Here is a 26137-nt window from a genome sequence, read left to right as displayed (position 1 = left end):
ATTAACAGGAAGTCCATTGCTAAATTCATTGTAGTTTTCTCTTGGTGTTTGTTGTGAAGGGTTAGTTATGGATGATCAGAAGAAGTTATATGAACATGGTCAGCAGGAAGAAATTAGGTTTCTATCCTGGATGGAGGATGTCTCAGTCAGGCTGAGGTGGGCAGAAAATATATACCTTGTGATGTAATAAACTTTAAAGTATGAGCTTAGTTAAGGTAAAGGGAAGAAAGTCGGGAAGTTCAAAGCTATTATTGAAGTCAGTCTTCTCTCACTATGCACTTGCCTTGATTTCTCCCTGCAAGGTGTTTCTGACGTATGTTCCATATTGTGATTGGATTTTTAACCAGCCAACAGTGTCACGATGATAAATGAAGCATTCTACAATCACCAAATGAGGCTTGAGTGTTGAAGTGGTCGTACATCAAAAGTTGTTTTTTTGTCCAAACAGGCTCTAAATAAAGTCGATTGAGTTTACGGATCTTCCTGTGATACATGACACCGTTTAGAAGTTTGCAGCTGTTCCCCATAAGTAACATTCGAATCGTTGCATTGTGGGAGTTTTGCTTTAGCAGACACACACATTCATTTGTGAGGATTAGCAGATTGGAAACCAAGTTTATTTAAAGAAGCCTAATCAAATCTGGGTATTGGTTAAAAGGTGAACGTGTGCATTTATGTGTTTTTTAATCACTAACTAATGCAGTTAAGCAGTTGTCAGAAAAGAAAGTCCTATAAGATAGATGTGAGTGATGAATGAGACAAAGGGGGAGACAGAGGGAGGGATGGAATACTGGTAAAGCAACTGGCAGCATGCTGACTATGGAATAGCAAGAGGCCAGGACACACAAGATGGTACAAGACAACGCTTGACGGCTGAGGTAAGGAGAAAGGAATGGGAAGGACACAGGGAGTGTAAATAAGAAGGACACAGAGAGGCGGTCAGGAAAAAGGGTAAATGGCCATTTAGACAGAAATGCTGAGAGGGACACTTGTCTGTCTTCAGAAGGCAGAGAGATGTTTGACCTACTTTGATGCAGCTAGCACATGTAAACATGCTTAACTACAGTGGAGATGCATTAATAGCTGATTATTAACTTGTTAAAACTTGTTATTTTTAGGTTTCTGGTCCAGGTATCTTTTTCTAATGACAGAAAAGAAAGTGACACATAGTGTCTTACCTTATAAATACATGAAATCTCAATAACACAACTAAAAAACTTTAAATGGGAATGAGGGGATTGCCGAAAAAATGTTTAATTTATGCAAAAGGTTGTGACGCTGAACAGACATTTGGATATTAAGATATATCGATAATGTGTAATTAGACATAAAATAATGTCATATGACCAATTACCCTGATGTCATGATATGTCTGGACATCTATTTCGCTATAAAACAGTTATATAAAGTCATAACTATAGTCAGAATGGTTGACTGAAGGTCCAACTCCCACAGACTATGATAGAGAGGGTCAAAGGTTGAACAGGAAGCTTTCAGTTTCTCCCTTCTGTGTCAGATTCCACATCCTCCGTCAGCTTGCTTAGCCTTCATGCCCCCAAAACACAAACTAAAGGGGGGTTGAAAGAGCCGAGTCCATCTGTGAGTCCTGCACAGTATGACCTACTGTAATCCAGGGATGTCGCAGCCAGACTCACTCTCGCAAATATTCAGGAACAAATTTTTCTTCACCTTTATCATTTGTAATTTGATGAAGTGGTTGAGGATCCTCTCTAGGGTCTGTTAAGGATGTGGGTGACTGATCAAGGACACTCATGTGGTCTTGTGGTTAGATAGAGGTACGTGTGCCAGAAAACCCGTCTGTTGGTAGAACGGTACACAGTACAAGTACGACACCACAACCAGGATGAGGTGAAGTTCTGCTTCATTGCTGCAGTCATCACTTCTGTGGAGAGCGTTTGAGCTCCAGCACTTTATCGACCATCTTCTGCTGCTATTGATTTCTTCCTCAAGGCCACTTCTTGTTCAATATCTTCTCCTCGCCATCCTGAGAATCAAGCTCATTTGATCTGACTCTAAAGCAGTTTTGAGAAGGAACACCTCCACGTGTGCCCGACTTGAGGCGCCAGGAGTAGATTTAGATGTGAAAAGGCCAAACAAAATGGAAACAGTTGGAGTGACTGCGTGAGGCAAGCGACTCCCCAGGCGCTCGCTGACACAGCAATACTTATCCACAAGTACACTCTTGTGTTCGTGCAGAGATACACAACACAACTTCACGCTGACCTGGCTACACAACATCAGTGAGAGTGGCTCATACTACTCCGATGACATTATGAATTCTCTGATTGAATGAATGAGGAGAATATTTTTACTACTCTCTAGATATGATGAATATTCACCAGCGACCTAAATATTTAACCATGCAAAGCCTATTTCAAGCCACATTATGGCCATGACTAGAACTAATTAGTCCTGGAAGACCAAGAGAATGAGCTTTGATTTGAAAAAAGAAAAATTAAAAGTAAATATATATTGTGTAAATTAAGTTATTAAACAAATACTATCCAACACAGCAGAAACAAAAACTGGACCAGCATATGTTAACAAAATAAAATAAAATAAATAACAATATAGTAAATAAATAGTAGAACAATAAATAGTGTATTTTCATCATTACCACATATTTACTTTCATAGCTTCACATGGATCAGATGAAGCAGGAAAATGGTTGTTCAAGGCCCGTGGGCTCTTAAACCATGAGTGTGACAAAAACACATTTTACTGATGTTCAGTGTGGTAATATTTTCTTGTTGTCATTTCGTTATATTAATCAAAGAAATACTTGTTGTTTTCCCATCTCAGTTTCAGAACCCATATGCTTACTCGCCCCCATTCCGTTTCGGGACTGTTCCAAATGGATCGACGGAGAGGAACATTAGGAAGAACTACCCTGCCATGCACCAGTATATGGTCAAGTATCACCAAACCGGAGTCGTGGACGCACTTGTCAGCCTAAAAACGGGGTATGGCGATACCATGTGCGTGCTAGCTTGCAAGTCTGCCGTCGTTTGTGTAGATATTTTGACGTTTCTGTCTGCCAAAAAAAACCATCATAGTGATATTGTGGGTGTTTGTATGTGTTCGTGCATGTGTGTTGACAGCTCCACTGAGACTGGGGGATGAATGGGCTACCTCACTGGGAACAGCAGCAGCTATTTTTAGCACTGGTCTCTATAATAAGCCTGTGGAGGGTGTGTGGGGAGGTCGGGTGGATATAACACCTCTAACCAAGGACACATTGAAGGAGGGGAATCTTTAAAGGTAGTTAAATGGATTGAAAAGTGTGTGAAGGGGCGATGAAAATGAAAGGAGGTGAGTCAAACTTAACGTCACACTGGGAAAAGAGGAAATGGGGCGAGGTAATTGTCCAAGGGCAAAACGTACGACTGGAGAATTTGGGGACGGAATGCCGGATAGCAGGTTAAGGCCGAGGGAAATGTGAGAAGGACAAACGCGAGTGAGCAGTAATAGAAAGATGCAATGGTGGCAGCAATGACATTTGAGACATTAATGATATTGCAGCATAAACATTACGTGACTGTACATGTTAAAAATATCACTTTTCTTTACCTCAGCGCGGTGGCAGGTGTGCTCTGGCAGTAATTCCCTCATTGATAATTCTATTTTCTGGTATTAGCAGATGAGCAACACTGCAACGTTCAGCTGTTTAAGGCTCGATGGCTGGATTAGCGCTGATCGCACATAATGCTAACAGGCTTTACATGCTGTTACAGAACCAAAATCATGCTCTGGAGAATTGAACTGATTTGATTTGCAGCATGAATCGATCTGTCATTTCTCTCAGTCTGTCAATTTTAAGAAGCAAAGATTCATAGTTTTATAGGCCGTCTGAGTGAAACATCAAGAAATGAAGTCGCATAATTACGGTTTCCGTTCAGTAGAAAGTCATAGGTGTAACCATTGTCAGTGAAATCTGGGTCGTCTAGCTGAGATGAGACCATGAGGCGCGTCGGGAATGACTGAAAGAATAATCTGTGCATCTCTCTCCTCTTCATGATGCAGTCCCTTTTAAATTTGTTTAATTTAGATCCACACAATTTAGATTCTAAAAAGGTCATCAGGTGAGTTTTCTGTCTTTTCTGTCTATCCCCTCGTCTGTTTGAAAGATGTTCATGGTAACCTCTTTATTTCTTCTTTGTGTTTTCTGGCGTCTGCCTCATCTTTGTTGTGTTTACTAACGAGAAACAACAGTAGTTTAAAGGGTTGATCAGAAAGTGTAAATACTTTATGAACTCTCAGGTAAGTTACTGATGATCGTGACTAGAGTGTCCAAACTGAAGCTCCTTTCTAACGAATGACCTTGCATGTCCATCCTCCCCAGGTATAAACTGAGGCACCCACAACTTTCTCTGATTTCTTCATCACTGTTTTTCAAAATAAAAGCGAACTCATTTTTCATACCAATTTGAGCATTCCCAAACGTAGTAAAAGTTTTTAATGCACAGATCGTTGACTGCACAGCTGCTAATGAACTGATCTCCTAGAGGTCCCCGAAAAGTACAATAATTCAAACAATTATTTAAATATCCAGACTTTTTAAAAATGGGACCTTAGGCCCTCAGGCTTCTGGCTGCGTCAGTCATCGACCAGTCTACGCAGAGTTAAACTGTTTTGTTCTCGATTGGTACGGAAGAATTTTCGCTTTTATTTATGAATTGGGACATGAAGTCAATCAAAAATGTATCATCCACTTCCAGAGAGAGAGAGTGAGGAACAATTTTAATAATAGAATGAGATTATAGACAGTATCGCTGAAGAGCACCACCTTTATAATGATTATAATGCAGTGCAACTTGAGAATGTGTATTATTATTTATTGGGTTATATAAATATAAAAGAGATGGGATTTAATTAAATCCAGGTATAATAAAATAGGTGTTGAACTGGGTACAGGTCAGTAACAGAGGGAGAGTTCATGAAAGACAACTAGTGTAATGTAACTGGGGATTTTTTCCTTAATAATCTCAACATCCTGAGTTCATTGGAGACAAATGCACTATTTAACCCACAAAATGTTTAACAAAAACATGCCAGACCTGTAAGGTTTTAATGTCTTCCCAAAAAGAAAGGTGTAGAAGCAAGTGTGTTACATGTTTGCATGCTCCTTAAAAACCACAGAAGAAGAACAAAACCAAGCTACATCAACGTGTTTGTCTTTACATTTCCAACAGCTGTTGCAGAGAGAGCACTACTGTGTTTCTCTGCCAGCGTTGTTGTGAAGTGACAGGTTGGATAGATGGTGCAATGACATCATCGTGGGATCGTGCAGATGACGTCCACTCTGGGACTTGGTTTCAGGAGGTTTGCTTGCAGTCACAGGAAAGATTGGAAGGCCTTCAAGACACATAAGTTGTGAAGAATGAGTTGTGTGGAAGGTCTTCCTGTCGGGTCAGATGTTGTTCTGGGTCGAGGCTGGTTGATAGAAGGCTCTGTAGTGCAGAAATGTCAGAAATTCCCTCCCCAACAGTCTGAAAAGAGCACACACTTGCAGTCATGCCTGGTTCTCCGCATGCTCGGACGTGTGAGTGGAACCAGCGCTGGGTTAAGCTAATTACACAGAAAAGCTAACGGCAGTGGGCCACTGTCAGAGCTCTCGATCTGACAATCAGTAAATGCCAACCGGTAACTGCACTATTAGCAAAGTCCTGTGTGTGCGGACGAGTGTGTGTTGTGAGTCGCCTTTAGTTATGGCAGGATCAGTTGAAAATGTCAGCCTGGAATCTCGCTTGTGTGTGTGTGTAAATGTGTGTGTGCGGGCCAAGGCAACAGAGAGATGGTTAATGTGTGTGTCTCTCTGAAGTTTGTTTGGGTTGCCCATGTGCCTCGAAGGATCTATCACCAGTGAAGTGTGCGGTATTGAACCATCACCACTCCCAACTGTGTCCTCTCCGTGTATGGTTACGCTTGGATTGCACTTCTATTGGAGATGATTTAACACTTCACAATTGATCCGCAAGCAACACATTGTGACAAATAAGGCTAGTTTTCTCTCTGTCTCTCTCTCTCTGTTTCTCTCTGTCTCCGTCAGCTGCTGCACGACTCAACAACCCTCTTTATTCAATTTTAAACATCAATCTCTTTTTTATCTGTCTCCTCTCTTTGTCTGTTTTCCTCTCTGTCTCCTCTTGTTTAAAGCAAACTGGACGCCTTCATCTATGACGCTGCAGTGTTGAACTACATGGCTGGCAGAGATGAAGGGTGTAAGCTGGTGACCATTGGCAGCGGGTAACTAGACCTCTCGTTCTTTTGAAAACACTTCCTGCGTAAACATGCTCGGTGGGTGAATCTGTTTGTGTAGCTCATGAGAACAGGAAATTGTGGAAACCCTCCGGACAAGAACACGGCAAACTTTTTCAACATGTCCCTGTTTTTTTTGTTGTCGGGAACATTCTTTTCATGTGCTGATGAAAAATGAAGATATTTCACTTAAACCACATGAACTGAAACAACAACAAAATGAATATTCATGTAAAATACATTGGCAAAAAAATCCCTTTCTTCTAATCGTACGGAAATTGCTTTTGAATCAAACAAAAGTGACATGAAAATGGTCTTCCCTGTTTTAAATCCTTATTTTCTGTCTTTTGGATCTGGATCAAAGGTACATCTACACTTCCTTTGTCTTTGAATGCAAAAAATGAATTTATTATTATGAGTATAATTTATTATAGTGTTATCCAAGGGTCTCTGTGACTCGAAGGCTTGTGTAGCTTTTGGGTCAAGATGAACAACCACCACTGCCTTTGTATTTGTGGAAACCAGGGAGGTCGTTCACTTGACCCAGAGACAACACAAGAGATAAAACAATTACATTTGTTTTTGGGCCTTCGTGTCACATTGACCTTGAGATAACCAAAGGTAAGTAATAAGTAGGACGTATTTTTTCCGTAACATTTGTTTAAAGTCAACTCAGTTTTTGGTTGACCTTAAGAAATTTAAGATAAAATATAATTTGTATGCACATTTTTATATCATACCAGAAGTATAATGTATAATGAGGTTAAAAAAAAACATGATTGTTCTCACTGAGTTCTAAAAAAAAACACTTGCGATAAGGTTCATGTTTTGTTGACAACATATTTCCTGGCACGTTTCGGTAAAAGAAAGAACAGTTAGTCTATCCTCTCAATTAGCAAAACAGAAATGTACTGTTTTGTCTTCGCAGGCTGATCTTTTTTTTGCAGATGAGTTCTTAGCTTAAGTCTGCAGAAAGTGTGTCAGCTTCCTCTGCTCGAGAGCTTTTAGAAGTTATTACTCGCTATCACCATGATTGCAAAAAGCGACTCTAAGGACAGAGTCGTGAAACAATGTGACGATAATGCTCATTCTAACAGTGTTAATCTTTCCTATGTAGCCAAGAATGGACTGCTCGTCCAGTTGGTGGCAACGCACATAAATTAATACTTATCTGGTTTTGCAGTCTTCTAGCTAGCATTTTTGCTAACATTGTTCTTTCTTTGTGGTTGTTTACAGCTATATTTTTGCCACCACTGGTTATGGAATCGCACTCCAGAAAGGCTCCTACTGGAAGCGACAGGTGGATCTGGCTATTTTAGCCATCATTGGAGATGGTGAGTGATGCAGAATTACAGATGTGGATGAGGAAGGTAACTTGGAATTGGAAGCACCATATTTATAGATACTGAACCAACATTGAAATAATTGCAATGAAAGGGTTGAAAATATGATCAATGAAAAGATCAAGGCCTGTATGATTTCTGATCAGTGGCCTAAAATAGACCATAGGAGCCCACAGATGCAACCATGACTAACAACAGGTAGAATCATGGCTGTTAAAATAATGATTAAAAATATAGAATGTAAGTCCCTACAATCTTGAGAAACTTCCACAACATTCCCATCTGCAATTTAGCCTGCGTAGATTTTTCAAGACCAAACAGAGCTTCCTTGCCAGCGCCGTTACTCATCCACAAATCTCCCTCGTCTGTGGACTAAAAGCACGAGAGTGGAGCAGCACAATAAATAGCTCTTTGATGTTATTCTGGTACCGAATAAAATTTGTCTCTTAACAGAGCCATAATAATATGTCCGGCACCTCTGTGTGCACGCTCGGCCCGCTGTCGTCAGCGCAGCATCTCTTTATTACAGTATCCTCAGTAGTCGCTGCATAAATAACCAGCTCTGGCAGAATCAGGAAGTCAGACGGCTGCAGCTTTTACATTCATTTACATTTTGCATTTTGCTGACGTGACCTTTCGCAGCCACTCACAATAAGTGCACTGAAGTTGATTAAAAGAGCATCAAACGATCCAAATAAATCCATTCATTCAAAGCCCTGATCAGTCCACTGCACCAGATCAGCCTGGTATGTTACAGCAGAGAGTGTCGATGCTACATGGAGCCTGTAGGTGGAGGATTAAGTGATGATAAAGACGTGCAGGAGACAAATGACGAGTGAGAGGAGAGGAGGTTCTGATAGATGGCAGTTCTTGTCTGTTCTGGCGGCTGATAGTTTGTCAGAGAGATGTGGAGCAAAAAGAAGACACAAGGAAGTGTGTTAGGTGGCAACAGAAGATAGGGGATTATAGATTTGGGCTGTAAGACCCACCGAAAGCGACCCACATTTGGGTCACCAAGCCGCCAGCTTCAGGATCTTGTTGTTAATGAGAGTTTTATTTGGTATTATTGATTTCAGAGAGCTCTGTTTTCAAAGACGACAATAGCTTAATGAAACCATTATTGACTATGTAAACAAAGTTCTTTAATTGGTTGCAACACGAGGCACCTAACAACGTACTTCAAGGCTCCCACAACCTTAAGACTTCTTTTAAAAACCAACAGGAAGGACTTACGGTGGCAACTAGTAATGTGATGAGTCCATCGAAATGTTTGAAGACACATAATGATTTCACCGGTTTACCAACTGTGCAAAAGATGTCAAAGGAAATCAATAATTAAGAAGCCTATTTTATTTCTCTAAAAATGTATTTGTTTAATGGACTTTCATTATTTAAACCAAAACATCATAGGAAAACCCATGAGTACATTTTTTTTCAAGACACATTATAATGCTTCAATATTTAGCAATAATTATTTCCATTTATATTTTTAATTATTCCCTTTTTTAATCACACTGGGTCTTTACAAAACAGAGGCTCGCTTGAGAGACGGAGGCAGCATTTGAGAGCTTTTGTCACTTGTTTTTAAATAGAATGTTCAGTTTTTATCAAATACAAAACGAGTCACGGAGCCTGAGTTAAATTACAAACATGAATGCCTTTATTCTCGGAGGATTGATGTGATTGAATGGCAGGGATCAGTGGGAGGCAGTCTCACTCAGATATTTATACAGAGACGGCTATTCAAGATGTCCTCTTCCTCATTGTTATGGAAACAGTTCGGCCATTGGGGAATAGTGGAGGCTCCAGATGTTTGGTAGGTGTTATCTCGCCAACAGTTTTCAACATGGGTGGGAAGTGAATAAGGAATCATGAGGCGCTGCTGTTGAAGATAAAACTTGTGATCAGTTGAAGAGGAGAAAAAATGCGGAACAGCTATAATGTAAGTCCTATCTGGGGCTTTAATGGTTTAATGAGGCAAAGCCAGGGGAGATGTCTCCATTTAAAAGCAACATAAAACAATTGGATATGAAATAATGAAGTGAATAACTATGAAATATCTTCCTTTTTTCCCTTGACCTGCCCTCAAAGGACTATGATATATAGAGCATTATAAACAAATGATATGGATTAACTCATTACTAATAAGAAGAAAAAGAAAGAAACATATTATGAGAAACAAGCATCAGCATCTACATTAACACATGATCCTCAAGAGTAAATAGAATCCAAGTTAAAGTGGTTCCGTGATATTTGTCTTCCCCCACCAGTGAGCGTGGTTATCCAGCTCTGAATGACACAGATTCGATTAGCTGCACGACAAATGTCACAGCGAAGGTAGAGAAGGAGCACAGGACAGAGGGAAGCCGAGAAGATAAGGTCTCTCATGCTTCCTCCCTTCTTTGTTATCACAGCAGCTTTTCTGCCTAGACAACAAAGAGCAAGTGTGTGTGTGGTGATACCATGTGGGGAGGTTTTTGGTATTTAATTTTAGGTTGACAATCTTTAGTTTGTAATGGTATAAATAAACAAAGATACAAAGATTTATGGTGTAGTAGATTTCACGTCAGAATCTCTGTTGGAAATAGCTAAGCTTAAAAAATATTAAAATAAAATAATAATAATCATGGTGTTTATTTTTTTTTCTCACTACAAGCAAGTCTATTACTTATTAGGCACTACAATGGAAGTTCTCCCTGTAAATAAACATGAATCCATATTAGGCGTATGTTTAATGGTTTGTTTATCTCCATTAGTCTGCTAATAACACACCACAGCAAACACCAGGCTGTCATCAGCCTCTACACAACCCTGACACTGAGCTTAATTACTGTTATTACCTACAAGAATTGAACGCGAGGACATGTGAAGTTGTATAAGTGCCAGCAGGTCAGTGAGCTCCTTTAACAATCCAAAAGTTATCTCCTGTATAAGCAAACAAACATGTTTCTACGCTGAGGTGAGAAGCCAAGTGGGACATATTTTTTTAAGTTTATTTTTTTTATTTTTTTTTAGAATGATGCTAGCTGACCCTCTCGAGGATTCAAGTAACATCATGTTCTTTCGCCTCAGGTGAAATGGAGGAACTGGAAGCTCAGTGGCTCACCGGAATTTGCCATAATGAGAAGAATGAAGTGATGTCCAGCCAGCTGGACGTGGACAACATGGCTGGGGTTTTCTACATGCTGGCCACCGCCATGGGGCTCTCGCTCATCACCTTCGTTTCCGAGCATCTCTTCTACTGGAGGCTCAGATACTGCTTCACCGGGGTCTGCTCTGGCCGCCCGGGTCTGCTTTTCACCATCAGTCGGGTAAGAGCGCAATTCCAAAACTACTCTATCTGTACTGGAATCACTTACTTTTCAGTTCTTAAGGTCCTGTTTTACTCAGCCCTAGAAAGAAGCCTCTGATCCAAGGGAATTAATTGATCTTTTGGGGAAAAAAATTGGTAAAATGAGTAAAGAAAAATATGTGGGATTGTGAGAAAAGATTAAGCATAATGCAAATTTAGAAGTGGTATGACACAAGCCCAGACTGGATCAGTCCATTCTCTCTCATTGTTTCAAAAAGGTCAGCACTCTCTCGTGTTGTGTAAGAAGAGAAGACATGGACTTGCATCTTGAAAAGCACTGCAGTGTTTCTGCGCACTTCTGATGCCAGTTTTAGGACTTAATAGAGAGAACTTTGAATGGAAGAATATAATGGAGTTCCGGAGTTCAAAACTTTTTCCCTGGTTTACTAAATTAATCGCTGAACAGTTCTCTTCAAATGTTTCATGGAAATAAAGAGTAAATATTGTGTGTGTCATGGTGAAAAAAATATATATATAACTGGCCTATGTAACACAGCACAACATCTTGGTTAAACAACATCATTGATGGTTGCTTCATTGTCATCATGACAAAAACGTAAATATTTTTCCTTTTACAACCCCCTGTGTGACGGGTTGCAGTTTAAATAAAATGTTTATTTAAAAAAAAAAAAACATTTGACATTTTTCTGTCAAAATAATTCTCAGTTCTATCAGGAATAATAGTTTTGTTAGGTAAGGTAGCTAATGTAAGGTAAATGGGATCAGATTTTTTTTTTTTAAATATCGAACATAAAACATTTTTACATTGTGGTCTATGAAATGGAACAAAATTAAACAGCAAAAATTGTCAATGACTTCATAATGTATTTGGTCAAGGCCCGCTTTATGCATGTATGAACTGAAATAAACTCTCTTTTGAGTCAATTGAGTCCTCTAGGTCTGTTATCAAACATCTATAATATGTTTCTAAAGAATCTATTTTATTTCTGCAGAAGATCTTAAATAACGGTTCCTCTTTATTTCTCTCCATCTTCCCATGGGCCATCCCTCATGTCCATCCTCACACCGTACATGTCTCCTCCCACATTGTTTTGTGCGTTTCTCACCTCTCTCGTCCATTCGACTCGCACATTTGTGTAATCACGCAGGGTATCTGGAGTTGCATCCATGGAGTCCATATTGACATGAAGAAAAAGTCAGACTTGGACTTCAGCCCGCAGGACAAAATGCTAAAGCTCATAAAATCTGCCAAACATATGACCAACATGTCGAATCTGGGAGGCTCTCACATGAACTCCCCGAAACGTGAGTTCATGCACTCGGCTGGTCCAATGATCATGGACATGATGGCGGAAAAGGGCAACTTTATTTATGCCGATAACAGAAGCTATGCGCCCAAAGATATGATCTACGGTGACACAGGTGAGCTCCAGGCCTACTTGGCAAACCGCCACAAAGACCACCTCAACAACTACATCTTCCAAGGAGGGCAACATCCCCTTACTTTAAACGACGCCAACCCTAACTCAGTGGAGGTGGCAGTGAGTGCTGATTCTGTCCAAGGCAACAGTAAAATCCCTCGGACACTGTGGAAGAAGTCTGTGGACACGTTGCGTTCGGTGCCGCCCGGGCCTGCTCCTATGCCTGACATGCTAATGCCAGATCCCAGATTATCCATGAAGACCCAGCGGTACCTCCCAGAGGACACGGCACACTCGGACATCTCGGACTGTTCCAGCAGGGCGGCGTCCTACAAGGACCCGGAAAACAACAAGCATCTGAAACCCAAGGACAACTTAAAAAAAAGATCAGTGACGTCTAAATTCCCAAGAGACTGCAGTGAGGTAGAGCTGTCCTACTTGAAGACTAAACAGGTCACCGGTGGAACCAACCAGAGCGGGAGAGTGGGAGAGAAAATCTACACCATCGACTCAGACCGTGAAATGAGCCTGCACTCGGATCCCATGCACTACCGCGAGAGCCGGGGACTAGCAGCAGATGATTTGGATTACCCAGAACTATATTCTGACCACAGTGAAAACTATAGAAAATGTGAGCAGCCCATCATTCACCTGAACTCGTCCCCACTGCATCACGCAGACTCAGATCTCCTGCCAGACCCCAATTACTCCAAACATTACAACATAAAGGATAAAAACCTCTCCCCTCATGAATCCATTGATCGATACAAACAGACACACTGCCGCTCCTGCTTGTCAAAAGTGTCTTCTAGCTACCCACCCACAGGGTCGTACAACACCGCTGTTTCTGCCTCGACCTCTGCTACACGCTCGCCCTACAACAGATGTGAAGCATGCCTCCACACAGCCAATTTGTACGATATAAGCGAGGACCAGCTTCTTGCCGACCCTCTGGTGAGTCCGACTCTGCACCACCAGCAGCAGCAACAGGCGGATGAGATGTTTGGGCTCTACTGGCCTCAGACAGACGGGCCGCACGTCCAAAAAAGAAACCGCTTAAGGCTCAGTCGTCAGCACTCCTTTGATAACATAATGCTTGAAAAGCCCAAAGATTCAGATCAGGGCCGACCGGCTCGCAGCGTCAGTCTCAAGGAGAAGGATCGCTTCCTGGACTCCAAGTCTGATTCGCACTACGCGAACCTCTTTGGCATGCGTCCCTATTCCGGAAAACTCTTTGGAACCGGATCAAGATCCATGGGGTTTAGCCACAATTTGGAGGAGAGCAAAAGGAGCAAGTCCTTGTATCCATCCCATGGCTCGGATAACCCTTTCCTCTCTCACTCTCTGAGGGACGACACCAGCAGCAGACTGGTCCACGGGCGTAGCTCCTCTGATATTTACAAACAGCTGGTGGTTGCCTCACCAGCGTCCCTGCTCGGATCAGCACCAGTCAAAACACGCAATGAAGCGAACAATCTCCGATCTTCTGTTAAATCAACCACCTCTTACTGCTCACGAGACGGACGGATAGCTAATGACATGTATAATAAAGAGCATGTAATGCCTTACTCAGCCAATAAGACTAGTGCTTACCAAGCCCCTCGTGGTGTCCTAAACTCAGCCCAGTTCAGCAATAGACGGGTGTATAAAAAGATCCCCAGTTTGGAGTCAGATGTTTAATTGAAACTGTTTTCTTCTCTTTACTCCACTCTGGGTTTGTATTATAATTTATCAGCTACTTACTTCATTTGCTCTCTGACATCATAATCCAAAAGAACATGCACACTTTCTGTGCGGCACTACTTCTCCCACTTCTGATTTGCAGATGATATCACCATGTCCTTCCGCTATCGTCATGTACCAAGTTGGTCGCATGATTGACACTTGTGTTCAGATGGAGACTTTTAACCTTATGATAAGACAACTGAACTTGGAAGAACACATGGACTTGGACAGAAACAATGTGAAATTGGGCTGCAATCTGAAGGTATAATGAGGTGTTAATAGACGGAGGATCTTTTTGTATTCATCCTCCACCTTTCCTGTCAGGTTTTGAGGGCTGGTTGTTGAGGGGAAGGGGTCTGACGGGGTGACCAGATGGGCATGTTTGATGTCGCAGCCAGGCTCCGATGTGTCCCTGGAGGGCAGGGCGTCACAGTGAGCTAGTCCAACGGTCTGTTGCTTGTTACTCTGACAAATGTGGTCACAGAGACACCTGGCACTGCAAGAGGAGAGACAGGAAGAAAGAAAAGGTGATATCGCTGTGCCCCACGCTGAGTGAAGATGCCGAATACAAATAAAGAGCTAAGTGGTTACTGTGTTTACAGACCAGAGCAGAGCAACTTAACTATGTTTTCGAGTGTCACATAAAAAAAAATGCTTTTTGTATTCTAGTAGGCCATAAGAAAAGAGATTCTGGCATTCGATGCTGCTGAATTCTAGCATTTTTTTCTAGCACAATAGTCATGAGTCTGAAAGTCTATTTTCTTGAATACTTTTTAAAGGAACCATAGCTTTGTTAACAAAGAAGAAAAGAGAGAAGTATTACTTTTGCATGTTGCTTTGTGTTGAAAAGAGACAAAAAGTATTTACATAATTAAAAAAGGATCCTGTTAAAAAGTGTTACAATCGAGTTCATCTTAAACCTTAGTAAAGAGACTCATGCTGAAGTGGCTCCTGCGTAAAAAAAAAAAGAAAAAAAAAAAAGGTAAATAAGATGCTCAGAGTCGCTCGACTGTTTTGTCAGTTAGAAACAGGGTAATAACCCAACCATCCCTGCCATATTTTTTTTCTGGGCATTGTTTATCAACATGCGTGTGTCACTTCTTTTTTTTATGAATCTTTTATGTTAAGATGGTTGACTAAAGAGTCCAGACAGGTGAGAAGAAGAGTTGCTGATCCACAGTCAACCAGGGTACTCTAGAGAATGCTCATAGGGTTGTTGACGATGGTGGATGGATCACAACGAAGAGTAAAGAAGCTTGTCATGCTAGGAGTTTTTTGTCTTTAACAATCACAGAAACTCATCCAGGTTTGTAGTGTGTCTCGTGTTCGCATGGCAGGACTTGGGTGAGCTTGAGGTCTGACACTCACGCATTTTTAAGTCCTTCTGTTTCCAGACACATGCATGCCCGTCACACTTTTAGTAGCGTCACAGCTGTACAGATGTGAACAGTCAGAAGAAAAAAAGCATATTTGATTTCCTCGAATGATTGGATTCTAAAAGCCAAATTTTTTTCTCCAATGAAATACCTCAGGATGATTCTGTGCATTTTGGGGACATAAAATTTTTATAGGAAAAACAAATGAAAAGACAAAAAAATCTCACATGTTTACCAGTCCAAGGTCTTCCAGTTCAGCTCACAACCCATGCAAGGAATATGGCAGTTAGGGTGCATGTATGAAGCGGGGGCGCCCCTGTGCACCCACCCAGTGCCGACCGAGCGGCTTCCCGGGAATCTCTCTTTAAATCCGTCAAGTTTTTAGCCACTGTGTTTCAAACAAAGCTCCACAGTCATATCACCTTTTGTACTCTTGTAATACTTCAGCCAAACATCGCCCCGCTTCCCGATCAGCTCACCTGAAAGATGACTGACACAGCTACATTTGTCCCCCTTTTTTTTTTCTTATTATTGACATATTAACCTCCACATGCTGCTTGTGTGAGCTGACAAGTGAACAATATGCACATGTAAAAATATCAAACGCACCCTCGCATTTCATTTGTTTGGTTCTTTCTACTTTTACAAGATGTTGACTGACTGATGCTGTCTCTTTTGTTTTGTTCACACACGACCCTTGTGATGACAACCCTGCTCTTTTTAATGGCAAAATGTATTTTAATTACATTTAATGATAAATAATGAGGTGATGGCATGCAACCCCAGATGTAACAATTTTACTGTTTTATGTTTCTATTTGGTTTGTTATTCTGTTATGATGTTATGATCACTAATGCTTTGTAACCAGGTGTGAGTATATACATATTTGAGAGAAAAAAATATCTGTTAAATCAATGAAGATGCTGCTGCTGTTTTGGGGGAGAAGAATAAGGACCTGACCCTTTTTTGCAACTTCCTCATTGGCTGATGGGTCGTTATCAGTCACATTTTGACCAATGGGGTCGCAGGTCAGAGGTTAGGGCTTGGATTGATAAGGTGGGACATCCTTGCTCTTCCTCCGATGGCAGGTGAGAATTATTGTATCACCAGCTCTGCTTCTCTCTTCCCTCCTTCACCTGTAGACAGGACTTCAAGTGTAAAGAAGATGAAAAAAAGCAACCTTCTACTTTTGAGTCTGCTATCCCTCCAAAGATACAGGACTTTTTACTTTATGGTTTGCTGTAAGAATAGAGCTTTTTTTAAGCTAATACTTCCTCAAAGACTTTTAAGGAACTATTTTGAATATATTTAGAAAACCACACCTGTATACATCACTTGTAAATTCATTCTGGAATACATCATCGAGAAGAATTATAAATGATAAAGAGTCAAAACAATATTTTTTGTGTGAATTTCACAGGAGCCCTTCTGTACAGTGGCACTATTTCTCTAACGCTCAATCTTTTTTCCTTTTCTTTCTCTCTTTCTCTCGCTCTCTCTCTCTCTCACTCTATCTCCCTCTCTCTTTCTCTCTGTAGAGCAAATAGAATTAAACTTCACATTCACAAGGTTTTCTGTTCTGTCCGAGGTGCAATTATTGATGTCTGCAATATTGTTCTGAAGAAAACGGTTTTTGCTTAAGCCATGTGACAAAATCATCCAATCAACTGACATTTAAGGTGTTCTTCCTTAATAACTGTTTATTTAGTATTAGTTTAACTAATATTATGTATTCATTTTTTAAACTTGTTATGAACAGTTATCCCTTATCTGGTCACAATTATTATATATATATATATATATATATATATATATATATATATATATATATATATATATATATATTATATTGTGTTATTCTCCCAAAAAAATAATGGTTATAAGTTATGGTGTATTGGATTTTTTAGTTTGTAAATAACCATTTTTAGGCTGAAAATCGAATACACTATAATCAATTGTTTTGTTCCATGGTTCCTGTGCTCACTATTCAAGCCAATGAACACAGGTGCTGCGTCTTCTGAGGGTTCTGGTGCTGAAGCTAAGCTACAGATGATGAAGCCAACTATCGTGTTATAGAAATGACAAAATACTTCACCTGTTTAAGTAAGGTAGTGCAGACTCTGATGAAAACCTTTACAATGTTTACATTAATACTGCTTCCCTTGTTCCTTACTGCAAAATTACTTTTTCATCTTTGAATAGTAAAAAAAAACTTTAGTCATCGATTGGATTCCTGCCTTCCACTGCCACTTGAATTCTGAAAAAAGGAAAATAGTAGCTTTAAATTCTTCCAATTGGAAAATGGTTACAATATAAAATATGTCTAGATCTTTCGCAATATCTCAGTCTAAGATACAAACTTCATAATAGTTGGTTTTATTCTGATTGTTGTGCTTTGTGATTGTGACCCACAGATTTGGTTTTATTATTATTCCTTGATTAATCGTGCAACAACTGTTTATGAAGGTTTTCCGTCACAGTCTATATGATCCCATTCATTCATTTTCTACCGCTTTATCCTTTTATGGGGGTCTTGGGGGACTGGAGCCTATCCCAGTTTCATCGGGCAAAGGTGGGGGACATCCTGGAGAGGACGCCAGTCTGTTGCAGGGCACAAAGAGACATACAACCATTCACACACACCCGAGTTCCCAATCAACCTCTGTTTTGTGTGCCCCTCGTCTATATGGCCTGATTGATATATTCAGGAAGTACAGATTTGCTACTGTTATGAGGATTCAATGCTATTTTTGCCATGTCTGCTTGTGGCACCGATGCAGACAGGATCGTTCAGGCAGGAAACAAGTTATGTATAAAAGTATAAAGTAGTCGTTAAATCAAACGTAGACTGTAGCATAAACATTACGTCGTACCATGAGACGAATCACAAACTGCTGTATTTGTTCTCTGTGACAGTGCAAACACAACATCCTCAAGGAGTGGAGTTCAGTCCCGCTGACGCGACTAGATAGGATGAATGTTTCGGCGACAAAGACATGATCAGACGTAAATAATGGTTCTTAAAAGTAACTTTGTCATCATGTGATATTCAATGAACTGAAGCAGCGGAGTGATAATGTGTAATCACACCCCAAATGAACAAAAGCGCGATCAACATAAAAGAAAAATCTGTGATCAAAGTTAATTATTTCGGTGTCGAACTTAAGTTGAAACTAAATAGCGATCACGGGACAAGTTTATTAAATCCCACACAAAATACTCCAAAAAGGTAGCGATGAAACTCAGCATTAAAAAATGAATGAAGTTTGGTATTAATCAGAGCGTTCAGATATGATCAATTCAAGTTCTTTAAGGAGGAATATTATTCCACACTATGATCACGTCTCCACAACAGTTCTCCTGCATCCTCTCATCATATTCATCTTTTACACTCATTCATGATTATTAGAGCTTCAAAAATACAAGTTGCATTGTTTCCTTTGAGTGCATTAAAGATCTCTAGTCAATGTTCAACAAGTGCCGTTTCCATTATGTAAATGGCTGAGACGCAAATAAGCAATTACGCTAAAAATGAAGGGAATTTCTGGAAAGCAAAATAAGCCGATAATGATCAGATGTACGTGCCACAAATTGACTTGGTCATAACAAGATTAGATCTAGACTTATAAGTCCTATAGGAGCATCATAAATGCTTTTAAAAGGGAAACAGTTTCATAAGAGTTAATCAGAACAAATAATCTTTTTCAGGACTCTGGTGGACCGACCTCAATAACCTGACGACGCAGAGCTCATTTGTATACGTCTACAATTCCCCACATCTCTGTTCTATATGTTATCCGAAGACAATCTTGTGATCCGCCTGTCTTGACGCCCGCATCTCATTATTTTAAATGAACTCATCAAGTCGTCTTATTATGAATCGAGTGAGATTACTGTGCAATCCAACACTAACATGTCAATCAAAACCTGAGAAACGAAACACTTCATTAAGATTGTCATGGCAACTCGGTATTTTCCTGTCTTGGTGTGAACGAAATAAATATGCATAAAAATCCTTCTTAACAACAATCATTTTAAGATGATTATGTTTGGATTCTGAACTAGCCATTTGTGGAGTTCCACAGGGCTCAACTTTAGGTCCTTCAATAAAGTGCAACTAATGTAAAATCTCAACTTTCCTGACATACTAACATGTTTCAAATGTTGAAGTCTTCCTCTCCAAGATTACAGTAAGTCACTCATCATGACCATGTTTTGAAGTTATTACTTTATAAAGTTCTCCTTGGTCTGAAATCTCAGCGAACGAGAGGTTGCGAGAGCAGAGTCCATTATGATGTAATAATGGTTTTCCTCCTCCAGCCAGCTGTAATCATGTCCCACTTTGTTTATACAATGAGTCCCATGAAGGTGGAGACATCCAAAATTGATGACGCTGCCTAACAAACCTTGATCCTTGACTAATCACAGCAGAGTGGGTGTGGTTTTGGTAAACACGATTTTAGCTCAGAAAAACTAAGCATTTTCAGTGGGAAGGGCTTTAGCACATTTTCTAAAAATGAAAATAGAGTTTTCTAAAAACTTAAACATACTGATTAGTACAATATAGGTCTAAGATCAACTTAAGATACACTTAAATCAACACATTGGTTGCTCTTTAAAGCTTAATTTACATCAAGTACTTTTTTGGCTGTTTAAGCATCAGTCAACAGGTTTTTGATAAAAGCTTGATTTAAAGATAAGACCAGTTTCCTGGGTATCTATGAGAGACAGGCTAGCAATGATTGGAATTTCGTCATCGCCCTGGTCCCTTCAATATCGTTCCCCACTGGAGTACCTGGATCACACTAGAAATGTTCCTCTGTAAACAAACGTTAACCTTCAGTACTATGTAAGTGAACAACGCCTGTGTAACATTGTCTTAAGCATTCCAGTCACATCTCAGAGCTCTTAGAGCATAATCCCTCCGCTCATCCATCCTCGGCCCTTAACTTTCGACCTCTATACTCCTCACTCTTGAAACCCCTGTGATTAAGAAAAAATGCTGACTCATGACAAATTCAAAAGGCAAAGAATGAAGCCTATACATTTCTTTAAGGTTTGAGCGGAGACATCCCAGCGATCATGGGAATGGGTGTTCTGTTAATTAGACAGGATTGCACTGTCGACAGAGCTAAAAATAGTGGAGCTGCTTTGAGAGTTGGCAACTCTGTTATGCAGTTTGAAATGTGCTGGACGGATCAGTGGTCAGGGAGATTTCCAGGGGCAGAAATAGGTAACTGTCGTTGGCCAGCATGGTATACAAAGTACTCAGTCACAGGCTCCAAAAGGTTTCCTACTTAATCTGTTTTTTTGGAGGAGAAGAATATATGTTGTGTATTAAAATGTTGTTTAACTTAAAGTGCAACTAATGTGTTGATTTAAGTGTGACTTAAATAGATCTTGACCTCTATTGTACTCATCAGTATGTGTCTGTTTGTACAAAACACTATTTACATTGAAATATTTACATTACAAAATGTACTTGAGCTCTGCCCACTGAAAACTTTTTTTTTTTCTGGAGATTAAATCTTGTTAGCATAATCGCGCCCACTCTTCTGTGATTGGTCAAGCATAAAAGTTTGTCACAGCGAGTCATTATTCGCAGAAGACAGCACCTCCATGGGGCTCGTTGTATAAACCTAGCTGGAGGATGGAGTGAAGCCATTATTACATCATAATGGACGTTGCCATCCTAACCTCTCATTCGCCAAGATTTCAGACAGGGGAGAACTTTATAAAGTGATAGCTTCTAAACATCATCATGATGAGAGACTTACTGCATCTTGGAGAGGAAGACTACAACATTTGAGTTGGGTTTTCACATAGTTTGCCCTCAGAGTTCCCTTCAACACATCTTATCATCATGAGAGATGGATTGTAGCCACGTTTATGTCATAGCAGGCTAACCAGAAATGTTTGTTTCAAAGCACATAGATTATCCCTGTACTCTTCTAATCCCTAACAATTCAATATCCGTACAAGTTTTGTCGGAGACGTCACTGACTGATATGTGAGGGAATCCAGGGACAAATTCTCCTTCAGCTGCTAATAAAGTTAATTGGGTCTTTGGTCCCCTCAGCACAATAGATTTTAAAAGAGTCTGACAGCTGCTTCCAAATAATGTCATGACTCTCAATCACCGCCGGGGAATTCTGGCCTGTCTGTGAGTCAAGGAGCTTACCTTGTGATTTGCGGGTTTAAAACTTTCTCTGATAGAACCTAAATCATTTCAAACCACTCCAGAATGATTCACTGTTGCTCAGTGTGAAGAAGAATAACTTCATGTATATTATTCATCAAAAGCTGTTTGTTCAAAAGTTTAAAATGAATGTTCTCCACTTAAATTAAATTGACTCTTAAATTGTCCAGATGCGAATACACTCCACTGGAGCGATGACACATTAAGATGGTCCAGCGTTGTCATCTAAATAAGATTAAAATAAGCGTTTGCATCAAGTCGTCTGGCTCGCGTCCTAAAAAAAAGCTGCTCCGGCGATTGCTTAACTTAAAAAAGTTCATCCGCGGCGTTCAAACCCAGTGTCATTAAGTGCTGTCTCATATATTTGGTCGATGTGATCGCATCGATCTGCTCCGGCGGCGCGATCACAAAGCCTCCCGGCTGTAATATCCTTAAGAGCTTCAGAGCCAAACAGATTGACTTTAACCTTCCAACCGTCACCTCCAACACAGTTACAGACCTTTTCATTTGTCATACATCTGCGCTCGTACAATTCAAATCGCATTAGCGTTAAAGCATGTGGAGTGTGCTGTCTGTTAGCTTCTTGCTCTAGATTCATTTAACCTTTATTCAATCTGTTTAGCCTCAACTCAATTACATTCAGCCTCAGAAATGTTTTTTCTTGGTATTTGAAAAGAGAAAAGTTGTCACAGGGAGAAGATGTTGTGGGGTTTGTGGCGTCGGCAGGAGAGGAGACTTGAGAATGAAAGGTTTCATGTTTCATTTTCATGTTTAAAGCAACCTTACAGTGACCCAGACAAGAGACTTTCAATCATTCATTCATTTTCTTTACCGCTTATTCTCTTATGGGGATCGCAGGGGGCTCGAGCCTATCCAAGTTTGTTCGGGCGAGAGACGTGGGACACCCTGGACATGACACCAGTCTGCCAGGACACACAAATACAGTACATACAACCATTCACACACACACTCGTATCTATGGACAATTTCCCCAAGTTCCCAATCAGCCTCTGTACGTTTTTGGGCTGGGAAGAAACCGGAGTGCCCGGAGTAAACCCACGCAACACAGGGAGAACGTTGCCTCCCTCCCAACCTGGAAGCAAACCTGCAACCTTCTTTCAGTCAGGCGATCGTGATAACCACTGAGAATTTCAATGCTTCAACCATCTGATTCAGGAATTCTTGGGGATCCTGGAGTGATCAAGGTGAAAAGAAAAGTTTAGGAGATGCTCATCTCCGTTTGCTTTGAGTTCGGCAGGTTTTCTCCTCGTCACGCGCATTCTCATCCGGGATTTTGGGAAAGAGAATTGAAGATTGTCTGCTTATATAAGGCCTTCTCTTGCGTAAGAAAAAATGGCCAAGGGCTGAAAGTGTTTGCTGAACAGAGTGGCGTCCGGAACACTTGCCCAGCCAAATATATTTCACGAGTACCAAACATGTTACCAAAAATGTGGTTGGCACACTTTTTTTCTGTTGGCACCTTGAAAAAAAAAGTGTTTCCTCGCCACTTTTGCGTGTCCTTGAGCAACACACCGCCGAGGCGCTATGTGCTCCACTTTCTCTGCGGAGGACAGTGTGAGAGAAAACTTGTAGAAGCTGAAGTGAGTGCATGTTTTTGAAGCTACAGCCACTCCTGCATGTGTTGTCGTTATAGCAGCTTTACTCAACATTAAAAATAATGAGTTTTTTTTTTCCTCTTTCACTCTGCTGGGACCGAAGAGGGAGAGCAGAGCCGGCGGGCTTGAGCAGAAAAAACATGCAACAACATCGCCATGAAGAGTGGCATCTGTTTGTTTGTGGGCCGCTTTGAAGCCCCTCTGCAGCTGCTCAATGGTTTGGGAAGGATTATTTAGTTCAGAAACCTCATGTGAAAAACCTTTATTGTTTTAGCTTTTCCATCAATATCCACCCGTTATTCTTTTGAAATTAGGATTTAAAATTTGTTCTTTTGGCTCACACTGTCATCATCTTCATTTCATCATCGATCGATCACCATGATTTACGTAAATCCTAGTTTAACTTCTTCTTGATATGCCTCTCACTGAATACTTCAGATAAGAAAATCACTTTCCAAACTTAAGTGTTAAGTCAAAGAGGAGGTGTTGGACTCGCAGCCAAACTTGTAACAACAGTAAACAACAGAAAAGGAACTATTTTTTTTTATCAGGGGTTTTCAGATCCTCCATGATCATTGTCTGTAGTCACACATTTCTCCATCTCACCAGTTGTCTTCCTCGTCTCAGTGGCCCTTTTGTTTAAAAATTAAAAAGAAAAATGACTATTTAATAGCCATCTTAAATAACTCTTTTGTAATTTTAGGTCAAATAATTTATCAGCAGTTTTTCAAAGCTGAGCATTGCATTACCAAAGAAACTGTCTAAATTTCAATTTACCATATGTGTAAGTTCCCATTTTCCTGTTCGATTTTAAATGAATACCAATATTAATTTTATATTTTACCTTTTCAAGTGTCCATGTTTAAATTGAATATTTCTATACTTCAGTATAAGTTTGACTTATAACATTTTAAAGAAACAATTTTTAATCTTTATTTAAAAAATCATTTAAAATCAACACTTATTTTTCCCTTGTTTTTCTTTATTTTTTGACAGAACATTTTCACAACAAAGAAAATGTTCTCATCTTAGCCAAACTTTTTCATCCAGAAAAATCTGTTACCAATGATTGTTCCGATTTAAAATGAATTTTCATATTATAAACGTTAAATCAAGCTTTTATCAACAACCTTTTGACTGATGCTTAAACAGTCAAAAAGGGAACTTTTAAATTAAGATTTAAATTGCACTTTATGTGTTGATTTAAGTGTGTTGTAACTCTTTATTCATTCTTCATTTTCTTTCACATTTTTGTAATTTTCCTAACTTCCCAATTGTTTCTGTAAAGTCTGTCCACGTCTGCTTTAATCATTTCCCGACAAAGAAAAACTGTCAGGGAGTGAGATATGCTGGTAAAGCTATTTTCATTGTTTTCCCTGGAGACGTGACGTTGCTTTTCTAAACGTCAAAACAAGTGTGACAGCACCGTGAGGCCAGAACGCGTCACGCATGTCTAACACGTAAAACTTGAGCTTTAATTTCCTTGAATATTATCAATGGCGCGTTCATCGTGTGTGTTCTCCCACCTGTGTGAGCGAGTGCTGTGGTGTGATCATGAGCTGGAAAGGATTTGATTACAGATAGTTTCATAATTGGTTCGCAGGAGGGAGGCGGCAGTGTTAATTGCTTTGGTGTGTGTTTGTGTGTGTGTTGCTCTAATTATCTGTAGGTGTGTTTGAACACACGTCAGGCTTTAAACTGTGGGAATCAATCGGCTCAGATAACATGATCACAAAAGTGGATCAATTTCTCTTAATAGGACTCCTGATGTTAATGTTAAACGCACACACACACATGCGAACACACGCACATGCTGCGTGTCTCATTTAATGGTGGAATAAAGGTTTATGTGGGAGTTTTTGTCACACACTCCACACACACACTAAAAAGGCACATACAAACACACATGCACATGCAAAAACACACACTCACAAAGACACGCGCATTTCATCAAAATGGTGAAGTAGACATTTCAATGCCTCCTCATGAGTCAGTCATGCTTAATGGATCCATGAAGCATTTAAACAGCCGTTTCTTTCCTTCGGCACCTCCTGGAGCAGATCCCATGTCTGAGCACCAGGCCAATAAAACGATGCTCCATCTGTCAGACATGACCTGAAGACATACTCAAGATCGTCTTTGTTTCCCCCACGTCTGTGATCGTATAGATCGACACCAGCCCACCTGGTTCTCCGTCCTCTCAGGGCCCACAGGTGTTGGTACCAGTTTAGTCGGCTCTACTACTTCGGTCTGGGCACTTGATTACCACATGATGATTTCACACGTCGCAAACGCTAACGCCTTTTTATGAGTGAACCAAACTTCAACTAAGTTATTAGACAATGAGACGGTGCCTCTGATTGGCTGAATCGTGTCCCATGCCACCTTTTGAACTTAGGAGTATTTAATACTTTTCAACAGTTTTCCTTTTGTACTTATTGCTTGGTCATCACTGTTGGTCACTTGAATGTTTATGTTACATTGTACAGTTCCGAACACGGTTAATGAACGGAAAATCATCTGATTGACAAAGATGTAAATGTTAACATAATGTGTGGTCGAGAGTTCTCCAATCACTCAGTTCTGAAGTGAATTCCACTCTTTAAAAAAGATCTTCGCGTTTACAACATGTGATGTCATCAAGTAGGAAGTGCCCGCACTGAGTTAGAGATGGTACTTACTAACTTTATCCATCTATCTATCCTAATGGACCAGACCTGGGCAAAGTGCCACATGCGGCCCCTGGACTGTATTTATGCGCCCCTTTTGAGGCCAAATTATGATCATGTACAAATGGTTCTAATAGCTTACTGACAAATGTATTTTGTTTTGATTCATTATTTACATTTCAACATAAAACAACAC

At 40.2% G+C, this 26137-nt stretch overlaps 1 protein-coding gene across 1 annotated transcript in view; it reads left to right on the top strand.

Annotated features, from left to right (window-relative positions):
• Nucleotides 1–17020, top strand: part of grin2aa (glutamate receptor, ionotropic, N-methyl D-aspartate 2A, a) — a 115891-nt gene extending 98871 nt beyond the window's left edge. Inside the window, exons 11-15 of the mRNA XM_087810147.1 lie at nucleotides 2824–2984; nucleotides 6178–6267; nucleotides 7516–7613; nucleotides 10695–10933; nucleotides 12084–17020. Coding sequence (XP_087666273.1) covers nucleotides 2824–2984; nucleotides 6178–6267; nucleotides 7516–7613; nucleotides 10695–10933; nucleotides 12084–14036 — 2541 coding nt within the window. The 3' untranslated portion in view covers nucleotides 14037–17020. The remainder of the gene's footprint in view (nucleotides 1–2823; nucleotides 2985–6177; nucleotides 6268–7515; nucleotides 7614–10694; nucleotides 10934–12083) is intronic.
• Nucleotides 17021–26137: the final 9117 nt, after the last annotated feature.

This window comes from Callionymus lyra, chromosome 15 (assembly GCF_982586985.1).
Source record: "Callionymus lyra chromosome 15, fCalLyr1.hap1.1, whole genome shotgun sequence".
In the NCBI taxonomy this organism is placed as follows: domain Eukaryota; kingdom Metazoa; phylum Chordata; class Actinopteri; order Syngnathiformes; family Callionymidae; genus Callionymus; species Callionymus lyra.
The sequence above is the reverse complement of the archived record's forward strand: the minus strand, read 5'-3'. Positions and strand labels throughout refer to the sequence as shown.